General features: G+C 34.5%; 2 protein-coding genes across 2 annotated transcripts in view; one reads left to right on the top strand and one right to left on the bottom strand.

Annotated features, from left to right (window-relative positions):
• The first annotated feature begins 1,838 nt into the window (after positions 1–1,838).
• On the top strand, positions 1,839–2,827 carry LOC137400643 (serine/arginine-rich splicing factor 6-like). Its single transcript, XM_068086974.1, has 3 exons — positions 1,839–1,885; positions 2,357–2,558; positions 2,641–2,827. The coding sequence occupies exons 1-3, from the start codon at positions 1,840–1,842 to the stop codon at positions 2,825–2,827; spliced, it is 435 nt and encodes a 144-aa protein (XP_067943075.1). The 5' UTR covers position 1,839.
• A 218-nt stretch (positions 2,828–3,045) lies between these two features.
• The window catches only part of LOC137399549 (rab3 GTPase-activating protein non-catalytic subunit-like), a 56,253-nt gene continuing 37,268 nt past the window's right edge, over positions 3,046–22,030 (bottom strand). Inside the window, exons 21-28 of the mRNA XM_068085713.1 lie at positions 18,837–19,025; positions 17,347–17,528; positions 16,319–16,531; positions 11,769–11,948; positions 10,096–10,227; positions 6,905–7,063; positions 4,793–4,807; positions 3,046–3,518 (exon numbers count right to left, since the gene is read on the bottom strand). Of these exons, the coding sequence (XP_067941814.1) occupies positions 3,378–3,518; positions 4,793–4,807; positions 6,905–7,063; positions 10,096–10,227; positions 11,769–11,948; positions 16,319–16,531; positions 17,347–17,528; positions 18,837–19,025 (1,211 nt within the window). The 3' untranslated portion in view covers positions 3,046–3,377. The remainder of the gene's footprint in view (positions 3,519–4,792; positions 4,808–6,904; positions 7,064–10,095; positions 10,228–11,768; positions 11,949–16,318; positions 16,532–17,346; positions 17,529–18,836; positions 19,026–22,030) is intronic.

Here is a 22,030-nt window from a genome sequence, read left to right as displayed (position 1 = left end):
AGTCTGTAGTTATCAGTAATATACAGTGTTTAGTCTGTAGTTATTAGTGATACACAGTGTCTAGTCTGTAGTTATTATGATTCACAGTGTATAGTCTGTAGTTATTGGTGATACACAATGTCTAGTCTGTAGTTATTAGTGATACACAGTGTCTACTCAGTAGATATTAGTGAAACACAGTGTATAATCTGCAGATATCAGTGATACATTGTGTATAGTTTACAGTTGTTAGTGTTAGTTATTAATGATACACAATGTACAGTCTGTAGTTATTAGTGATACACAGTGTCTAGTCTGTAGTTATTAGTGATACATAGTATCTACTCAGTAGTTATTAGTGAAACACAGTGTATAATCTGTAGTTATCAGTGATACGTTGTGTATAGTTTACAGTTGTTAGTGTTAGTTATTAATGATACACAATGTACAGTCTGTAGTTATTAGTGATACACAGTATCTAGTCAGTAGTTATCAGTGATACATTCAGCATGCTTCATATTTATTATTTGTGCACGGTGTGTAGTTTATAATGATTACTGACATATCTCCCTAGCTATTAGTTGACAGATTCGTCTGCAAACCTTTGTAATGCAGGGCTATGACTAGAAATAGACAGATACAAGACACTTCTCGCGATAACGCAACTTGCGCTCAACACCAAATCCGCATTACGCAAATCATGTGCATCAAGAAAAACAAGAAAATACCAACGCTAACTTGACTGTTTATCAGCTAAGAGAAAGCATTGCCCTATCTTACAAGTTATGAATAAGAACAGTGTTTGTCTAGTTGTTTCTAGGAGCTATACTTGCAGTTTTTTCAAATTTTCCAATATATGTTGTTGTTAGTTTTTAAGAAACTGTTAAAATTTAAACAGAGAATTAACCACGTATTACATCAATCACCCGGAGGTTATGTTGGGATAATGCTACTACATGTAGCATTGAATTATTTTTATCGTAGACATTGTATTGTGCGACATTTACTAGAAGTTTTAGTAAACTGCCCACCACAACAACCCGTAGACATATTTTATACCATTGAAGGTAATCCTACACCCAATGAGCTGACCCAATTTTTTAACATATTTGCAATGCTGTAAAGACAAAAATGCACGCATGCTCTCTGGAGGTAAATAGTTGCAAGTAGCAGTTACATGTACTTATACTACTGTTTATGTAATTTTGTAGCAGCAGGTGTGAAAGCTGCTAAACTGATGTTGGACTAACTACAAATCCTCACAACTTTTCAGACTACTCTACCATTATTCTACTGTTGCTACACTAAAAAACAATTGAAAATGGCAATGCTTATTAAAAGCGGTAAAGTTTTCAGAAGCATTTCATGATTAGACCTAACTGCTCGATAGAAAGTGAACAAAAGGCTACAGAGATTTAAGCAAAAACCAAAAGGCAGAAGGTTGTTTAATGCCTGTTTCTTAAAGACATAAGTTATTTTAAACCTTCAAAAAACTGCATATGCTCTAAAATATGTATTAGCTACAAGACTAGTTGATTTGACACAAAAATAATAGCGTAATCATAAACATGGCTCACAATACTATTTTCTAAAGGCAATTATTATGCTCCTAGACAAGCATGTATATCACAGTTAAATAAGTTGTAAATCTGTTGATTTGTTGTAAAGCGGCTAATGTACAGTGACTGATAGAAACGTCTTCTTTCAAATAGACTCAACTAAAAGTGATGACATCATTTTTGCTGACGTATTATTGGAAGGCATCATCCAATAGAAAACAATCACAATTGTTTTAAAGCCAGTATATAACTTGAGGTATGTGGCAAATGAAACCATTGCCTTACTTGGTTATTCAACAAGATGGTTGTGTCACGCTCTCCTTCGAAAGCCCGCAGCAATACAAATGGTAAGTAGGCAGCCAGATCTAGATTATTTTAGTAGAGATCCTACTAGTAGCTGATGTCTATTGGGGCGATTGTATAACTTTATTGAACCATGATAAATTTTGTTTCTATCATTGAAATAAAAAATGTGTTGATCACTGACCTTGCTGAAAACTACCTCAAATTTCAAAGCTTTGAAGATGGTATTAGTATTTATTTAAATTACGAAGCAACTACAATTTAGATCGGCTTTTAGTTTTCTAAAACAAAAGTGTAGATTCTGGTTGGATCTTATAAACAGTCTTGTGAAGAAAATAAAGCTATAAGCATTTTTATCGACCTATTAGCATTATTTATTAGTATATATGCGTGTTAAAGAATTGCTGTTATGATCAATATTTTGTTGTGTTTCGTTTGAATTGCTATGGCCAGTTCTAGCAGGTGAGCTGTGTTCTGCTAGTTAATCATCCGCCCTTGTACTGGCATTATTACAGAAGACCAAATCTGCTATGCACTACCTAAAAGGGGAATGGTTGATGAAGTAGCAGCACAGAAACTAAGAAAAGCTATGAATAAAAAAGCGGGAACCTCAGGAATAAGGAGAGGGAGAAAAGTGATTGCGAAGGCAAGTGCACGCAAAGGACGGTCAAGATCTAGGAAGAGGCAATCAAGGAAAGGCCTTACACGAAGTAGAAGGTAGTGTTACTAAAGATAGCAAATAAAATTAATCAACTATTTTTTTAAATGTCAAATATTATTTAACGAATTTTTATTGCAGTCGTTCAAAGGCAGGGCGGCGTCTCAGACAAACTCGGCGGTCAAGAAGTCGATCACGGGTGAAGAGCCGAGCTGGAGGTAAAAGAAGGAGGAGTCGTAAAGTGAGATCTAAATCTCGCAGATCGACAAAGAGATCAATAAAAGGAAGACGAAGCCGCTCTCGTGGCAGGAGGGGAGGAAAGAAATGAGAAAATTACTGTGGAATGAATGTTTTCGTTTGTGGAGTCAAATGTCACTGTAATATAGTATTGAGTACTTATGGGATATTGCTAATTAAATAAAGTATAGCGATTTCGAAAAAATAATTGTTTGAATTTATGTCGGGCCTGTAACTCCATGCAAGCCCCTTTATAACAATAAAACATTACTTATTTTCACTTTGTACTATATAAAACTGCTTATATTCTTAGACTGCAGACCTGTGTCAGCCTACAATATGATACATAATCGTATACAAATAACAAATATTAATGTATCTGTGTAGTTGAGCTTTGCTCTAATTCTTCTTATGTTAAGATTACACAATGATTTATTATTAATAGTAATAAATATAAATCTATAACTTAATATTATTTTACTAGCCAATTATAGTTAGATGTAAAACAAGTAAAGTTTAAACAGTTCAGTAGAATCTTTGACTGTCTGAGTGAGAAGCAAGCTACTGTATATCACAGATACAGTTCCTTATAATCACTGCCAGAGCAACATAAAAGGAAAAAAGAATTGTATGAACTGTGTTTAAGTCAAGTTCAATGTAAGCTGGTAAAGTTCCTGAGCGAATTCATATGATCGACTAGCCTGAAGGCCCTTCATGATTTGCAGCAGCAGTCGGTTGGTATTCGCCATAGTCACTGTCTTGGAAACTAGTTCTGCTTCATGCTGCAACAATATTATGGAGTCATCTAGTTATATAACAAAAAATATATATTTATATATATCTATGTATGTATGTATGTGAAGATATATTAAGTATATGAAGTTATATCAACTATCTGTATATGAAGTTATATCAACTATATGTATATGAAGTTGTATCAAGTATATATATGTATGTGCATGCGAAAGTAAATATGCAGTGAAACCTCGTTATTTTGACAGAAAAAGGTTTCTCAAACAATGAAATTGGCCACAAAAATATAAACAGTAGATATCAACCCGAAGTGTCTGACATATCTTTGAAAACTCTGTAATGAAATCATTGATACAAAATAGTCTTGTCAGTTAGGATATCACAGCAAACAGGTTAAATGTTAAATTTATACTAATAAAATTACATTGTAAGAGCTTGAAAACTCAAATCCTTGTTAGTAAAACTCGTGAAAGTATAACCTAAATTTTTTACATCCTAGACATACCGTAACAACAGGATGTATATGTACATGTGAGATAAAGATCTATGGGTAGATAATTTGAAAACGAAACGGAGCTAAGACTTAGAAAACATAGCCTTAGAACATACAGCCTTGTATGGCAGTCTGTAAACACCCAGCCACACTAGGAAGACACAATCTACTCAGTCAGAAGTTATATGTCAATCGGAGTCTGGCAAGTGGCATTGCCAGATAATAGGCCTACTTAACAAACACGCAAAAAAACTTGAAATGTTGCAAATACTTGTGCAATACGTATAACAACTACAATTTCAAAAAATGTTTAGGAGTTGTTCTGCCTTTGACACTTTTTGGAAATTGCGCTACCTTTAATACAGAATATGTGATTTATTCGGTGTGCGCTTGTAATTATCTTAATGGCTAGGCACAACAGAAAGCAATATAAATAACAATATCTCATAAGTATTTTAATTTCTATATAAATTTTTGGGGCACATGTTTATCTGCTCCTATTTTTTGAATGCAAATCATCATAAGGATATCGACTTTTAGGTTAGTAAAAGCATCAGAGCGCACAAAAACTGATAGAAAGCCATAATATAATTTTTAAGATGATTTTTAAAGCTTTAAATAATTAACAATATATTTAAATACATAAATTTAGTAAATCTCTAACCCAAGGTACCAGTTCACATAAAATATAAGGAATGACACGAGTGATAAGAGCAATAAAGAAAAGGGCTTTAGAGGAGGGGGAGACAACTTTACAGGAGGGGAGAGACAAGAGCTAAATAATGAAAGTACACCAAATGTAAAACATACCTTTGAAGGATTTTGCTAAACGAAAAGCAAAGCAATAATAATTAGAAATTACTACATACAAACAAAGCTTTGAAAAACAATTGATGTTGATAGCATTGGAAGTGAGGTAAAAGAAAATATACAGCAGTAAAACTTCTAAATATATACATACATATTACATATAGGTATACATGCAAGAATACATATATGTAATATATATATATATAATGTACTTGCAGGTATAGAGGCTACATACATATGTACATGCAAGTATATATATGAAATATATATACTTGCAGGTATATATGCTACATACATATGTACATGCAAGTATATATACAATATATATACATGTATATATAACAGCAGTATATATACAAATGTACTAGATGAGTAACTTTTCAAAAGATTTCACAAAAAATTGATTGGTATTTAACATATAAAACATTTACCATTCTAACTTCAAAGCGTTATATCATAAGAAAAGTGTTTTGTGCAGTTCAAATAGATTAACAGAAAAGCTAAAACAACTGTAAAGGTGTTTAAATGTGAAATAATTAGCAAGTAATGGCTGGATGATTTGTTACAATGAAAAGTGAATTGATACAATTAAAAGGAACTGGTAAAACAAAATGAAAATCACGAATATGTTGAATTAATAATAACACAGAGTACATAGAAGTGTGTGTATAAAAAAGTTATTGTTGTCGCAGAAGCTATCCATCAAAGATTTAAATACATGTACGACGATAGTGGTACCTCTAGATAGTCAGTAGTGGTAGCTCTAGATAGTCAGTAGTGGTACCTCTGGATAGTCAGTAGTGGTACCACTGGATAGTCAGTAGTGGTACCTCTGAATAGTCAGTAGTGGTACCTCTAGATAGTCAGTAGTGGTACCTCTGGATAGTCAGTAGTGGTACCTCTAGATAGTCAGTAGTGGTACCTCTGGATAGTCAGTAGTGGTACCTCTGGATAGTCAGTAGTGGTACCTCTGGATAGTCAGTAGTGGTACCTCTAGATAGTCAGTAGTGGTACCTCTGGATAGTCAGTAGTGGTACCTCTGGATAGTCAGTAGTGGTACCTCTAGATAGTCAGTAGTGGTACCTCTGGATAGTCAGTAGTGGTACCTCTGGATAGTCAGTAGTGGTACCTCTGGATAGTCAGTAGTGGTACCTCTGGATAGTCGGTAGTGGTACCTCTAGATAGTCAGTAGTGGTACCTCTGGATAGTCAGTAGTGGTACCTCTGGATAGTCAGTAGTGGTACCTCTGGATAGTCGGTAGTGGTACCTCTAGATAGTCGGTACTGGCACAAACAAAAAAATGAGACATCCAAATTATAAAACTTCAGAGAAGTGTTCGAGGGTTCCTTGTTTGACCGAACCGAGAGAGAATGTAGAGGCGATTCCGACTTGAGAACATCTATGTGAACATTATTTAGTTTTACAATTTCTACAGTGCCTTGAGACGTGAGTAAATTGACCTACGAGCTCAGTTCCAGAACGCATTAAGCTCGTATGTCAAGGTATGACTGTATATATATATATATATATATATACTAGGTAAATTTCTGGCGTTGCCCAGGTAATAAAACAGTCCTTGCACAAAAATTTTAGCTTTTATAGATTTACCGAGGCCGGAAATACGAGTGTAACGGGCACATTTGAAAAATGCAAATTAAAAAAATAGGATGTAATGGTGAAAAAAATTAGCTTTTAACAAAATTTCAAAAAATAACAAGTGCAAAAGGCAATATTAATTAATAATTAAAAGTACACATTTAAGGAGTGCGTTCAGAAAAGGATATACAGTATATGGTAACAACGATGAAATGGTGAGAACGGTGTAGCCTTGTGGTTAGGAGCGCTTATCTACAAACTTGTGAAATGCACACTTTTCGTTCCTAGATTTTAATCGCTGCAGCTGGACAGACAGACAGACTAAACGACAGATAACCAACTTTGAGATTTATATATGTAAATAAACATATGTAAATTTATATATGTAAATAAACATATGTAAATTTACACATATATTAACACATATCTTATATATATGCACAGGAGTATACATATAAATACATTTTCAATGCATTTTATATCTTGCTTTCACAAATGCATGGAAGTGCTACCAACCTTCTCATTCAGCCAGTTCAGGAGCAGAGGTGTAGCCGAGCTGGTTATTTCACCCAGTGTTTCTTCGTTTGCTTCAAACATGTAGTGAGAGAACCTCTGGCAGCAGACATCTAACATGGCCTCATAGGCGGGTTTGGGGTCAGACATCAATGGTAGCACCTGTAGACAGAAGCGATTAGAGATACAGACACGTGAGCGAGTGTGATGACACCGGAGTGGGCCACGGCCGACAAGCTGAAGTTTGAAAAATCCTTAGAGGCGACTCATTCACATCAAGCAATCATGTATGTGATTTTTCTCATAGAACAATAACATAATAAATAATAAAACAATAATAATAATAATTTGTGCGTAATAAGACAAAACATAAATGCAGCACAAATATGAGAAACAGCAATTAACAATGAGCAAACCAGATAGACCAAGAAGCTTACTGTATCGAGTTTTGCCAACAGGTTAACATGGTACCCCCGTAACCAGAGAATTATAGTAAAAACCAAGCTACTAAGTTAGTGTAATATGAAGTTTCATGTCATTCTCTCTAAAGTGAGAATGACATGAAAGACAATCACCATGACGGCAAATATAACATGAGAGACATTTACCATTGAGATGAATATGACATGGGAGACAACTACCATTGAGGTGAATATAACATGGGAGACAACTACCATAAAAAAACTAACCACTCATTTGTTATTGATCACCAAGTACTAAGGTCTGGAGACAAATGGTTTAATGAGCGACCAAACTATGATCAGATGAAAACTAGTACCGTATATCCCGCATATAAATCGATTCTAAAACGTAAAATATTTTACAAAACTTAAGGGTCTGGCTTATACGTGCACAACTCTGATTGAATGCAAACAAAATGACATTACGCTAACTTAATTTTAACAACTTGAACCTTTATTAACTCAACTTAATTAATAAAAGTAAAAGATAATAATAGTTACAACTATAATTAACTCTTTCGCTACCAAACAAGTTTTTATGGAGACAAATATTAGGTAAACAAAATATTTGACATTGACGCATATAAGATAACATTTGAGCAAATTAATTAGCATGAAATTGCACATTATTTGATGCCAGAAATATGTTGTAGAATCAATTCAGACAATTTTTGTCCTTTTCACACTATCAAGTTAAAGTTAACAAGTTGACAAGTTAAAGGTTGACTTGCAACAAAATTCATATTACAGTTGTTTGGTATCAAAAGGTTCACCATGTTTTACTCTGTTGTGTTGTTGGTACAAAATATGTGTAAATGTGATTACAAGCTCTTAAAAGCTAAAAAAACGAAAAGTTAATCGCCGCCATCATGAAAATGCTGTAGATTGGAATCCTTTTATTTCAATGCTGTACTAAAACATTGTGGTTATCGTTTTGACACATGATATTATTACGTGAAATTAAAGGCCAATAAAAGGCTCAATATAAAACGTCTCGTAGCACTAGTTTAGTAGTTTAAAACAAACACTTTAAGTTCTACTGGAAAACCCGTATCAAATATAGATGCTCGCTACTTAACAGTTTCGTTTCAGCCTAGTCTAATTATCTAGTCGTAATCTGATCATGTGACCCATACTTCCTGCCAAATGGCACATACAATTTCTGCAGCATTTTTCGATTATCACAGGTGACCAACAGGCTCGTCATTTTTATTAGAGGATGATATGCACTCCTTCGAGCTAGGATTAAAAAATTAAACAAATTTTTACGGTAAGTTTTGAGATATCAGTGCTCAAAGTGACAGCCTTACAATGATGATGAAATAGACGCGTAAGGACAATAGACATGGTTTTATTGAATGCGTGAAGAATATTTGTGAAAATATTTTTATGAATTAGGTTGCATGAAAGTGTAAACAGAAACCATCGTGTTCAACTATGTCCCATTTGAGCCGTTTTGGGAAGGGATTCCAATCTATGGCGTTTTCTAAATGGCTGCGATTAACTGTTCGTTTTTGAGCTTTTAAAAGCTTGTAATCACATTTCTACATATTTTGCACCTACAACACAGCAGAGTAAGACATGGTAAATCTTTTGATACCAAATAACTGTGATGTGAATTTTGTTGCAAGTCGACCTTTAAGCATGCTCCGAGTCAGACGAGTTCTCGCTATTACTATAGCTTACAGCATTATTAATACTGCTAAAAATAAATACTCCCGTCATTACTACTATTGCCCAATGAATAATCATTGGAAGTCTAATGATCTACAATTTGTGAAGCCTACATAACTTTAATGGTTCTGATCAATGGAGAGAACAAATAGCTATAAAAATGTGCTTTCGAAAAGCGAGACTATGGTCAACATGAGATGCAAAAATGCGTTCCATCGGCTCAACGCAAACATAAAATTGTTTCCTTTCGATTAAGTTGAGACACGATACGCCCATTATACAACTACTCACCCATAAAAAACTTTTTGTACTAAGCTTGCAAAAGCTGCTCCATTTCTGCAACCTTTTGCTCTGATAGCTATGTACAGCATGTTAATATTTATAGGACTAGTTTATATGCGAATTCTTATAAACTACCGGATTTCAGGGCTGTTTTTCTAGGGTCGGCTTATATGTGAGACAAGCTTATATGCTGGGTTATACGGTAGTTGAATCATCAACAAATCACCTGAAAATCAAAATTAACCATGGTCTCCCCTCACACGGCGCTGTACTATTCAAACATAGCCTATTAACTTTTATCTAACTAAAAACTGTCATTTATTTGCCAAAATTTTAATACTGTTATTTTTATTAATAATATAATTCTTATTGAGAAGAAAACAAGTTATCAAAGTCATAGTAATATTTTATTATTATAGTTTACACCTCTGAAATATGGTGATTAGGATAATCATTCAATAATTGGATTCATTTCAATTCCTCAACTCCTTACTTGATATAAGGAGCGAGGAGTTGTTTACACATGAAACCTACCCGCTTTAGAAACTTTTCTTACGACTCACTCACCATGCCTATCATGGGAGACAACTACGAATAAGGTCAGCACACCAGCAGAGATAATTGTCACTCAAGTCAGCATTTTATTGGCAGCAATTGTGTCAATGACAAACATATAATAAAATGACAGCCTTTGGATTATGTATACCATGCAATGCATATACCAAGCAAACCAACTTTTAAAGCGAATAGACCAGTTAGGTGTATACATGTAATTACCTCCAAGGCGAGCGTGTCATGGCCATAGACAACAAGAGTCTCAATGTAAAACCTGCGTAGATTATCAGTATCCAGCGAAAATGAATCAGCTAGTTCCATAACAATCACAGGCCATTTTGCGGCATCAGATTCCTAATAAGTAACATAAGCATTGAGCAGACAACTTCAATAATGATCTGAGAACAATAATCTTATTGTTGATGAGCGAGTTATTGATAAAGAATAGTGTCTCAATAAAGCAGGACACACACCTTACACTGACTTGTAAAGGTATGACAAGCAGAAACTGCATAGATGGCCGATGTAATAATACAAACCTTTCTATTTCAGTAGAAACAGAAATGCTTAGTGCTGTAATATAGTAGGTATTATTATGTGTCTAAATGTTGAGACTTGAGACTGATATATATATATATATATATATATATATATATATATATATATATATATATATATATATATATATATATATATATATAGTGCAGGTGTTGTGTATAGAAGTCTATGTGACGAGTATGTCCTTAATAAACCACAACACTGGTGGGAAGCCCCTGGTAAGGTCAATGAAAATGACCGCGCTAAGATCCTCTGGGACTTCTACATCCGGACTGACAAGCATGTCCTAGCAAACCAACCAATTATGGTGGTGGTGGACAAGGAGAACAAGAGGGCTACTATAATAGATATAGCAGTACCCAATGACTACAATATAGACAGCAAAGAAAAAGAAAAGGTAGAGAAATATCTCCCTCTTGGAGAAGAGATTGAAAAATGCTGGGATGTAAGAACAACTGTAGTCCCAGTAGTATTTGGGGCACTGGGTGCAATAACACCGGCGCATAAAATGTGGCTTGCCCAAATACCGACAGCAATCAACTTAGGTGAGTTGCAGAAAAGTGCGCTACTGGGAACAGCTAAGATCTTGAGGCGAGTGTTCAAACTCCCAGGTCTCTGGTAGGAGACCCGAGTTAGAGCAGAAATTACTACCCATACGGGTTAACCGGGGTGAGGAAATAATTTTTTATATATATATATATATGCATGCAAGCTGAATGATAGCTACAACTCTCTATGTTCACAAGCCTCCATAACTGACAAATACAAATGATTCATTTACATTTGATTTGTTGAAATGAGTGGTTCTTACTGGTCAGATTGTATTTCCATTATAATTATTTCCTGAAATCTTATTAATTTGATATTTATTTAAGAAGACTCACAAACTTATTACTAAAATATAATTTTTGAATTTACTTTAAATTGCTATAAATAATAAAGTGCATGATGAATGCCAAAGCCTTCTCTTTTTGTGTTACGATAGCAATTATTTTGAATATTCCAACTTTCACGAAATCACAAACTTCTGTACATGCAATTAATGAGATGACTAAAATGCTGGCCAACATGAGGCTTGAATACCTTATTAGACTTATGCTCAAATCAGCTGAAATAACTTGTAAATGATGTTCACTATCTGAGAAGCAAAATTTACTTGACTAACCAAATGTCGCTGTTTATAAAATCAAATATATTTTTGTATTTGCAAACCTATGTAATATAAAATATCATAAACAGAGCAAGTTTTAGCTGAGAATTTCAAGTAAACAAATACAATCTAAGATCAATAAAAAGAAGTGAGCTGGACAAATGAGGCCAAAGTCTAAAACCAGTACCTTATCAATGTTGATTAAACCACCGGGTATTGCCAGCAGATCCCATTCTGGTAGCGACTGAACGGAATGTCGCAAAATACGACAGAAAAAGTCTTTCCTATATGCTGTAACAGCTTCATCTTTTCCTTCAACCGGCAAGTAGGGATGGGAGGAGAGATCTGTGAAGAATGCCTTGCTGCCCTACAGCAATAAATATAACATAAAAATATCCACTAGTCAGATGAATGCATTGTCAAACATCTGTGGAATTAGAAGTACTTGAAAGTACTTGAAAGTAATATTTTATAACTTTGAATTAATAACAATTGTGCCAATAACCGATGATTTAATATATAAACAACAGTGAAACCTCAGCACTAAATATTGTTTAACATACACTTGTATATGGCAAGTTTCTGATTTTCACTTACATGATATGTCGATGGAAAAATGTCAAAATTTTCACTGCAACATAATTGTAAGAAGTCCACTTACATAAAAACTGTATTAAAGGTAGCCTATTCTTCAAAAACAGACAATAGACAAGTATGTATTTACAATGCACTCTCATCACACAAAGCAGCTTTCTCTCAAGCTCATCCATTCATGAATAGTAGATATAAAACTATAAAACACTTAGAGACATGAGGTATTATGAGGCAACTCATATTTTCAATTTAGCAAAGTTAGAAATACGAAAGATGTCCAACAATGCTGACAATGCATTAATTCTCATGGGCTTAGCAAAATATGTATATAACACAATATCTACTAAACAGACGAGAAGAATTTATGTGTAAATGAAAAACAACAATGACAGAGAAAATTTTTCATAAGTGTTTGCTTCATGATACATCTTTAGGCCGCTGAAATGATGAAAAAGCACCTATCAAACAACTTGCCCAAATATAACAAATCGATAGAATACTGGTCCTTACTTAATACTTTTTAACCTTTGCAATAAACGCATACATGTAGGAAGAATTTCTAGATAGTCTCAACAAGATTCTACTGCCAACAGATCCTATAGCTAAACATTTTGCAAGGACTTGTCTGAACTATAATAGAATAAAATAGCTAGATAAGCTAACCCTTACCGCATCTCAAGCTTTAGAGCACAGGTAATCCTGTAAATTGTTACCAACAGAGAAAGTTGTCATTATAATACATAGCACGGCGGATAGACTAACACTGAGGATATTTTAAACTAGAAATTTCCCTGTCATACAGCCCATGACCAGAGTGATAATGGAAAAAAGAAAGGGTACTGCTAAAGACAAACTGTAAAGAGATTGGCTGGCAAGGCAATTTGGTCAACGCGTTGACAAAGGACAATGATGTCGATTTGTTGTAGTTGGCGAGGTAAATTGATATATAACAAAGTCATTTACGTTCTGAGGGAAATTGATGACATGACCTCTGAACCCAAATTGGCCACCACACGGAAGACGGAATATTGACATTGTAGGATTAACCTGAGCAATGAGTAATTGTTCTATAAGTGTAAAAGAAGATAACAATTCAACAGATGGAAATGGGTCCATATTGTTGGCTGCACTGAATTTATTAACAGTGTCAGGTCTAACTTGTTGGCACGTATAACATAGTTGTATTTGAGCATTGTATGTCATGAAATGTTTCTCATTACATTCAGTACATGTGAGCTGTGATATGTTGTTGTCAAGTCTGCCTAGAAAGTTGTTACGCAGTTCTTGAAAATCGGGACAATCTAAAGATTGAAAATGAGGAATGTGATGAAGGGGGGCAGCATTGGGAGGAGCAATATTGTCTTGTGCAATATTTTCATGGTCAATGATGTCCATAAAATCATGATCATCAACTGGAAACAAAGGGGCTGCCAAGTCCATGTCATTTGCATCGCCTACAACATCTACTAAAGAATTCTCTGAATCAGATAGAGTTGTTGTTATTGATTTGAGTAGCGAGTTGTTGAACATTAGCATTTGATGTTGATAGTTGCTGTGAGGACCTTCCATTTATCCTCCTATTGAGCTGTAATAACTGAGAGACACGTGGACAGCCACTGCGTCGGCGACGACGTGGTGTTCTGGGAAGTTGTATGTCCATGGTAGTTGTCAAGTTGTTTTGAATGAAATTCAAAAAGTCAACTATGCAAAACAAAAGGTTGTATAAAAATCACACCTAATCTACTACTATCTCAAACCTATAATTTACAACAATAAAATATTAATTAAAGCTGTAGGCCTAACCTACTGTACTGTATGTAATTTAACAACAGCAATAATGAAATACGTTTATTATATCTCTGAAATGCAATATTAGAAGTAAAATGGCAAGCTGCTGTGTAATATACACAGTTTGAAAGTTGGTTGTGTTGAATGTAGAATGGTTTTGATAGCGATCTGTAACAGAAAGCGAGCATCAGCATTCACGCGTCCGGAAGTTTTCTGAAAACTGGAGCAAAATAAAAAAATGTTCTCGTCAAAGGGGCATTGTAGTTCGGCCCTAGCTTGTACATAAGATATAAAGAATTTTGTCTAACGTTCTAAATAATTTAATGAAACCTTCGGTAATTGGACAAAAAAAACATAGGCCGTTAAACAGTGTACCACAATTTCGTACCTGTAAATCGATCTACGCCTCAAACAGTCTATGTTTATTACAGAAACCTTCGGATAAATAAATTCGAATGATTATTCTTATAATTAAATTTTATAATAATTTTATAAAATCGATAATTATTCTTATAACTAAATCTTTTTGCAAGATATTAAAAATGGGAAGATATTAGAAACCTTCGGCAATCGGACAATGCCATAGACTGGTGAAATGTGAACATTTTTCTCGTGAAATGCGCATGACTTAATGGTTCTACCCTCTGCCGCACGGCCTTATCGGCGTTTCGTTGGCCGGTCTTAATTTTTATTAAAAAAGGTTTGTCAAAGTTTTAATAGCGATTTTAGGCCAAATTAATTTGTCTATTTATGTATAATCTGATCAGATGGGTAAGGTTTAGGATATTGTCGACAAATAATAAAGACTTGGTAACATATTTAAATAGGTTTACATGTGTTTTGTATCGTTATTATACTTATACGACTCCAGAGAAAAATGGTTAAATTAGTTGATGAGATTTCGGTACAAGGGTTTGCGACGGCCGTTTATGAATAATTTTTGTGAGTCGTGTGCACAGATGCATTTATCATAAAGCTCTCAAACAATCGCTTCGCTTGTGTTTGGTCGTGGGAACACGAACATACTGATAACAAAAACTGAATCATAAATTCTTTTCAAGTTTTTAGCACATTCTTGAAGAAATTGCTTTTTAGTATCATAATATCATGGTAGTAAGACTAAGCTTATGTGATATATAATTAGCTTGCTAGGTATTGGTCACCTCCCAATGATTAATCAGAGAACGACACGGCCAATCTATAACGTCATTCGGATGAGGAACAACTCCCAAATACGCTCGACCAACTAATCAGTTATCCCTAACTACCTAGTGTAGCAGTTTTATTTAAACAAGACAACTTTAATTCATCTCAAACAAAATTGGTTTGCTTCTAAACTCTATTCTCTTCCAACTGTTATTAAATTACCTATGAGTATTCTTTTTAGGAAATGTATTTCTATATCGATAAATCCCACTCTGTAATGGGGTAAGTGTGCGAAGGTCTGTCTGTTTGTCTGTGTAAATGCTATGCATTTCCACTTTTGTTGCCCAATTTAATCCTAACTTCATATGCACATGCCTTCACATGCTTCCTGCCTTCCGCCAGTCGCTAAAAATATTTGGTTTCAAAACTTCCCCTGGTTCCTTAGAACCAACATCTTAAACACCCACCCGAGGACTTTGATTAAAAATTAAGGAAACCTGGCATATGTTAGACTACGATCAATCCTGGCATTGCCATGATTGATCTTAGTCTAATGTATGCCCCAGGAGACTATTCATGTAAAATAGTTGAATGCAAGGAAGTTAAAGGTCTCTCCCATCCTATTCTACCTAATTATAAAGACTTATATTCATAAATACAGTCACGCCTCAACATACGAGAAATTTGAGATACGAGCAACAATTTGATTGTTATTCTGTAGATACGGGACTAATTGGAGATACGAGCGTATGAGATGGTTTTCAGTGTGGCCTCTAGGTGGCCAAGCATGCGAGCGTGAAGGCCTTTAAGATTGCAGTTTTTCTCTTCAAACCAGTTGAAAAAGTTTTAAAAAGGCCAGGTAGAAGTGATTGTAAAAGCAAAGTAATAATCACCAACTCGAAAACCAATCCGAAAGATGATAAAAAATAAACTATAAATTAAAAATAAAGACAAAATTAGAATTAAGATTAGAGCAAAATTAAAACTTACTTTCAAGCGTTTGTTTAGTCAGCTAAATTCATTTTCAAGTTACATTTAAAGTTCATGTTATATTAAGTGTCATGAAGAAGGGTAGTGAACTGCATGCGTTGTTGTAAAGTCTCTCACGCACTGCCATTAACCATAATGTCTGTCTTGAAGGTAGGAATTCCATACGATACATAATATGAACTAAAAGCGGGAGAAATCATGAAAAGGAAACTGACATACGTTATGATCGAACAGAGACATGATCTTAACAGATTTCATTCCAAAGACGAGAAGAGCGGAGACGAGGTTCATGAGAAGTGAGTGATGTTTGAGGAGCCGGTAGTTGCTCTCCTTCTGCTGACAAGCCATCTGCACGAGACTGTGTCCTGTCATATGCTCACTCCACAAATTCTCCTCTTTGTATAATAATGCCTCTCCAAAATCACAGTTGGCCTGCATGCGTCAAGAAAAAGTATCCACTTGACAGACATAAAAGACACAGGAAATGCGATTAAAATTCAAAAATTTAATCAATGAGTTGTGTTAATCATTTCGAACATTTTTTGTTGGTTAAATGCTACAAAAAGCTATCAATATTTGAGAATACACGAGTTTCTAAATGGTGACATAATTGCCAAGCAGAATGAGAATTATTGTGTGGGGAGAGTAATAGGTCTCAATTTTCTTCGGTATACATATGAATTGATACACATAACAAACATGGCTGAACTGAATATGAGCTAGGAAACAATGTAACCCTGCATGAGCATTAGACCACATCAACTAAATTCTGTATGTTCAGTATATATATACTGAACATACAGAAGCATATTGGTATTTTCGGTGTCTTCACAATCAAAACACAGACTGCCAAAAATTAATTTTGAGAAAAATTTTTGTGAATATTGTAAGGCGGCAAAAAGTCGAAAAAAATTCGTCCTCGTATGGCAAGGACGAAAAAAACATTGGGTTCCTTAAAAACAGCTTAGCTTTGTGGTTATCGCCGTTTGTTAGTAGACTTGCAATTTTAAGCCAAAGGTCTCCAAGTTTTCCTAAAATTCTGATCAATCCAGACTTTAAAAGTACTTGTAAATTCTCAATGGTATGCTTGTACTTGTGAATTGAAAACATAAAAATTATATTAGTATGCAACAAGATATATTTGTTTTATTAACCTATAAAAAGCATCAAATGAATGCTCACTGAATGTGTTGAGCAATAACTTGAAATGTTGCTACAGCTTTTAAATCATAATACAACTAGTTTACCTGAAGAAATATTTCCATGAAATCGCACACGACTCCTATGAACTCTGTAGCTGTAGCTGTATCCATTTCTAATTCTTTTTTAATCAAACGATCTTTGGGCGCTTTTCCTACCTTCTCAATTAAGAGAACAAGACCAGATATTCGTTTCATCAAATAAGTTGCCCACATCATATAGCAGATACCTGGAATGTATGCAAAATATAAACGGTTACTAATATTACACAAAAGTAAATTATAGAACAACGAATTATAAATTTTATCTACTTCAAAATGGGAATATAATAAAAGCTTCTGTGCAATGACTTTGTATAAAAACAATTTTTAAAATTCAAAAGGTCAAAGATAGAGAATAATTACTGAATAATTATTCAGCACGGACAACTTGACATTTAGCGAAGACAAAAGTCATCTAGCAGCATCGAGAGCAGCATCGAGAGCAGCATCGAGAGCAGAAGAGCTGATCTCACGTGAATAGCGCAGCAGGAAAATCAAACTTGAAACTCCGTTGATGTTGGTTAAACTTTAGAAAAATTACGTCTCAGCAAGAAGGGGTCTATTTTATCAATTTTTAATAACACTTTGGTTCATAATGATATATTCAAAACACAACATGTTCCGTTTTTAAAGACAGCATAGCTAGTCTAATCTCAGGCACTCTCAAAGATGCATAAAACGCACTCTTAGTTTCAAATGTCTACATCTCATTAACTAGAGAGGGTCTTTACTACAAGTCTGATACACCAACTTATGTTGATTTTTGTTGACAAATAATCTCTTTTCAAAACACACAAAATTACCCGCTGTACATGAGAATACACAGCTATGACATTAGTAAAAACAGAGAATAATAAAGACCAGTTTTAATCACATCAAATTGTCAGTGATTTGCTTTTACTTACACAATACACGACTATGATATTGCTAAGGAAATTAACAGCCCAACACTCAATAAATACCGTTAGTTAAACTGCCGCAAAAATTCAGTTAAACTTGCGTTAAAAAGCAGTTAAACAGTTAAAATGTTGCAAAAGTTTAAAGCAGTAAAACTCAGTTAAAATACAGTTAAGCTCTCGGTGAAATTTGAATGCAGCAACCACAATCACCAAATCACCAACAACCCATATAAAAGCAAAACAATTTGACAAACCATTAATCTACTCGTTAGCTAACAGGAAACCCATGATTAACTTGTTTTATTTTGTGTTGACCAAAAAAGAGCAGCAGTGAAATAGAATTCAGGCCATAAACTTTACACATTGTTACAATACTATTACTTGACTCGCAGAGGGTCATATTACATGAGTGAGACTTATAACTTTACATACTACTAACAGCACTACTACTAGTGGAGTCATAGGAGGTCATGTTATATGTCATACAATATCGTGTTATGTGAATTAAAAATGCTTCAGATCAATCTAACCTCAATGATAATGCAGAATAATTGTAACAACATTATATGATAATATATGTCATATAGAGTAACTAACCATGCCGGAGGCAGCCATTTTCAATGCTCCTGAGATACTTGAGGGCAAACTTGAAGTTATACAAGCTCTCAATGCCCTTGTTCCACTCAGACATATACTCCCAGCATGCATTGGCATTAATGTTGTCAGAAGATAGGCTAAGAGGAAATGTTTCAATAGCCTTTTTATATAAACCCATGTGGCTTGAACCTAAAAATATTACACATACTGTAATAAAATAGCATCATACAAAAACAAACAAGATTTACTAGTTTACTAATGCCCTAGTAGTATGGTGAAGAAGAGATCATCAAGTGTGCCAATAAAATAGAGGAAATGAGTACATGTATATGCACCGTAACTATTCTAAATCCATGAAGGTGAATGGATAGTGCAGGTAGTAGCATGCCCGGCTGCATCACCGAATGTTGGGAGTTCAAATCTCACTTAATGCAATCTTTTTTCCACCCTTCATCAATAGCTTGAGACAGACGTCCACCGCTCTTATTATAGTAAAGATTACAATACATCTATAAATTAATATACCTGTAGCCATGAATAACTTGTTGTACTAAATAGGGACTCTGATTTCATGTGACTGACTGGTTAGAAAAGCCAGAGGCTAGACATTTACTGGTAGTTAGCAGTCGCGAGTTGCCAGCCTTATCCTTTATAGCTAACCATACATTGCTGAATGTTGTACACGACAACCACAATGTATTTTAAATACCTGATATATAAGCAGGTTCCCTAAAATCAAAATGTATATCAAACATCTGAGAATTATAAAACTGGGTGAGTTATTTTCATTGTAGCGAGTCTCTAAAAAGCAACAAGTCTAGAGTGAGTGAAAAGTGATCCTGTTTTCACACTTATCGTAGTCTATTCTCTCTCCAATATTTTAGCAATACAATCAAACTATCCAACAAAAAGAATGATAGCTGCTGCCTAGATCACTTCTTTATTCTAGGGTTGTAGGTTTGAACAAGTGAACAACAACTTTCCTTAAAGATACAGTATAGATAGTAAAATCTACTAGCTATATTTATATTCTGCAAGAGAAAAATGCACTCAGACAAATGCTTTAACATCTGGTGCTGAGCCTTTTGTAATCTGAATCGCCCTCTTTTTCACAACTGCATATGGACAATGAACCATAGAAGGAAAAATTCAAAAGGAGTTGTCTAATTTTTGTATATAAAGGAACATAAGATTAATCCTTGGTACATGATCTTAATGCAGCTTTTTTTCATGCATGTTCCAAAGTCAATTTCAACAAATAAGTTTGTGTAGCAAAAGGTTGTGGCAAAAAAAATATTGTGAATTGTGCAAGAAAACACAAACAATTTATTTTATTTCAGAGTACTTGTTTGTGTATCCATATTTTATAATAACATAGCATACCAGATACGTACATAGAATACTGATAATTAATGTGATTAATGATGACTCAGAGTTACGATGACACGCTAAAAATTGTGAAAATGGCACAGACTGTGTAAAGAAGCTGAACAAAATAGAAAAATATATTTGGTAAAACCACTAAAGTGACTGTTGATGTATAGATATTAAACATGTACACGATTATGACAATGTGACATTATTTTTATGCGCATAAGGTATTGGGTGTTAGGCTAGTATCTGCTTGAATTAAACCATGATAAAAAAGACATATTGTGCATACAAATGCTAAATGAAAAGAGAAATGCTAAGAAAGTAAACAAAGAATAGGTAAAAAGATGCAATATCTGTCGCAATGTAGCGTCCTATTTGTTTATATGCTCGTGTGCATACTAAAGCTAAGCAAAAGAGAAAAGTCAAGAGTTAATTATTAAAGGTTGACACTAATTATTTAAAAAACCAACTCAAAGTAGAAATAAAAGAAAGATAAAAAGATACAGTAGTGTGAGTAGCCTTTATGTATACAAGGGAGGTTCAAAGGAAGGGGTTCATTTAACAACGGAATCGCTTAACGACGGGGTTTTCAAAATGTGACCCCATCGTTAAGTGAGGACTGCCTGTACTTCATTATCTAGTTTTTGTTAACGATTTTTAAAGAAACATAGTCTCAGACGCAAGAGTATTCTACGAAAGTCAACAATGAAATGATTAGCTGACAAACAGGTACATCTACCTTAATTAGTTCTTGTAGGTAGGTTAACTATCCTTATGTATCTTTTATTTAGCTGGAATGTAATTAATTTTTTCAAATTTCCTATTCTGGACATGGGTTGACAAAGTTAAACTAATTTGCAAAGTATCCAATTGCCATCAAATAAAAATGAGAGTGAAACGCAAATTAATTTCTACAAGATGGAATAGTTTTAGCAATTGTGAATACTGGGAATAACATTTTTAAATTTTTTTTAAAACTTAAGATGAAAACAAATTGTAAATTTGCCATGAAATATTTCTTCCACTACTTTCCTTAGAAACATTAGCTACAACCAAATCATGGTCACCATCTGAACAATCAGATTTACTGGTACTTTCACTACTAAATGAGGACTCGGAGCCCAATGAGGTAAATATTTGCAGCATCTTCTGTACAAAGTTGAGACATACCTTCTTTCGACAGCCATCTTTTTTAAATAAAAGCGCGGAATCGAACCATTTTATTTTTCACATATCCAGTTTTGATATGAGAGCAATAATTGGTCAGATGAAATGCCGTTTGTATATTTTTTGTAAAGAGATGAAATGTTTACTCCTAGTACAAGTCAAGCAATACCACTTTTCCTACTGTTGCACTGAGCAGCTTCTAAAGTGGCCTCTCGTATGAAATAATCTTCACGCATGTCACTAAAGTGGCATGTCACTAAAGTGGCATGTCACTAAAGTGGCATGTCACTAAAGTGGCATGTCACTAAAGTGGCATGTCACTAAAGTGGCATGTCACTAAAGTGGCATGTCACTAAAGTGGCATGTCACTAAAGTGGCATGTCACTAAAGTGGCACGCCACTAAAGTGGCACGTCACTAAAGTGGCACGTCACTAAAGAGGCACGTCACAAAAGTGGCACGTCACTAAAGTGGCACGTCACTAAAGTGGCACGTCACTAAAGTGGCACGTCACTAAAGTGGCACGTCACTAAAGTGGCACGTCACTAAAGTGGCACGTCACTAAAGTAGCATGCGGTAGCAAGAGTTAGCTACCAGAAGCGCTAATGTTCGTGTTCATGAAAATATGGTACAACAATAAGAAACAACTACAAA

This window comes from Watersipora subatra, chromosome 7 (assembly GCF_963576615.1).
Source record: "Watersipora subatra chromosome 7, tzWatSuba1.1, whole genome shotgun sequence".
In the NCBI taxonomy this organism is placed as follows: domain Eukaryota; kingdom Metazoa; phylum Bryozoa; class Gymnolaemata; order Cheilostomatida; family Watersiporidae; genus Watersipora; species Watersipora subatra.
This window is presented reverse-complemented; position numbering and strand designations above follow the sequence as displayed.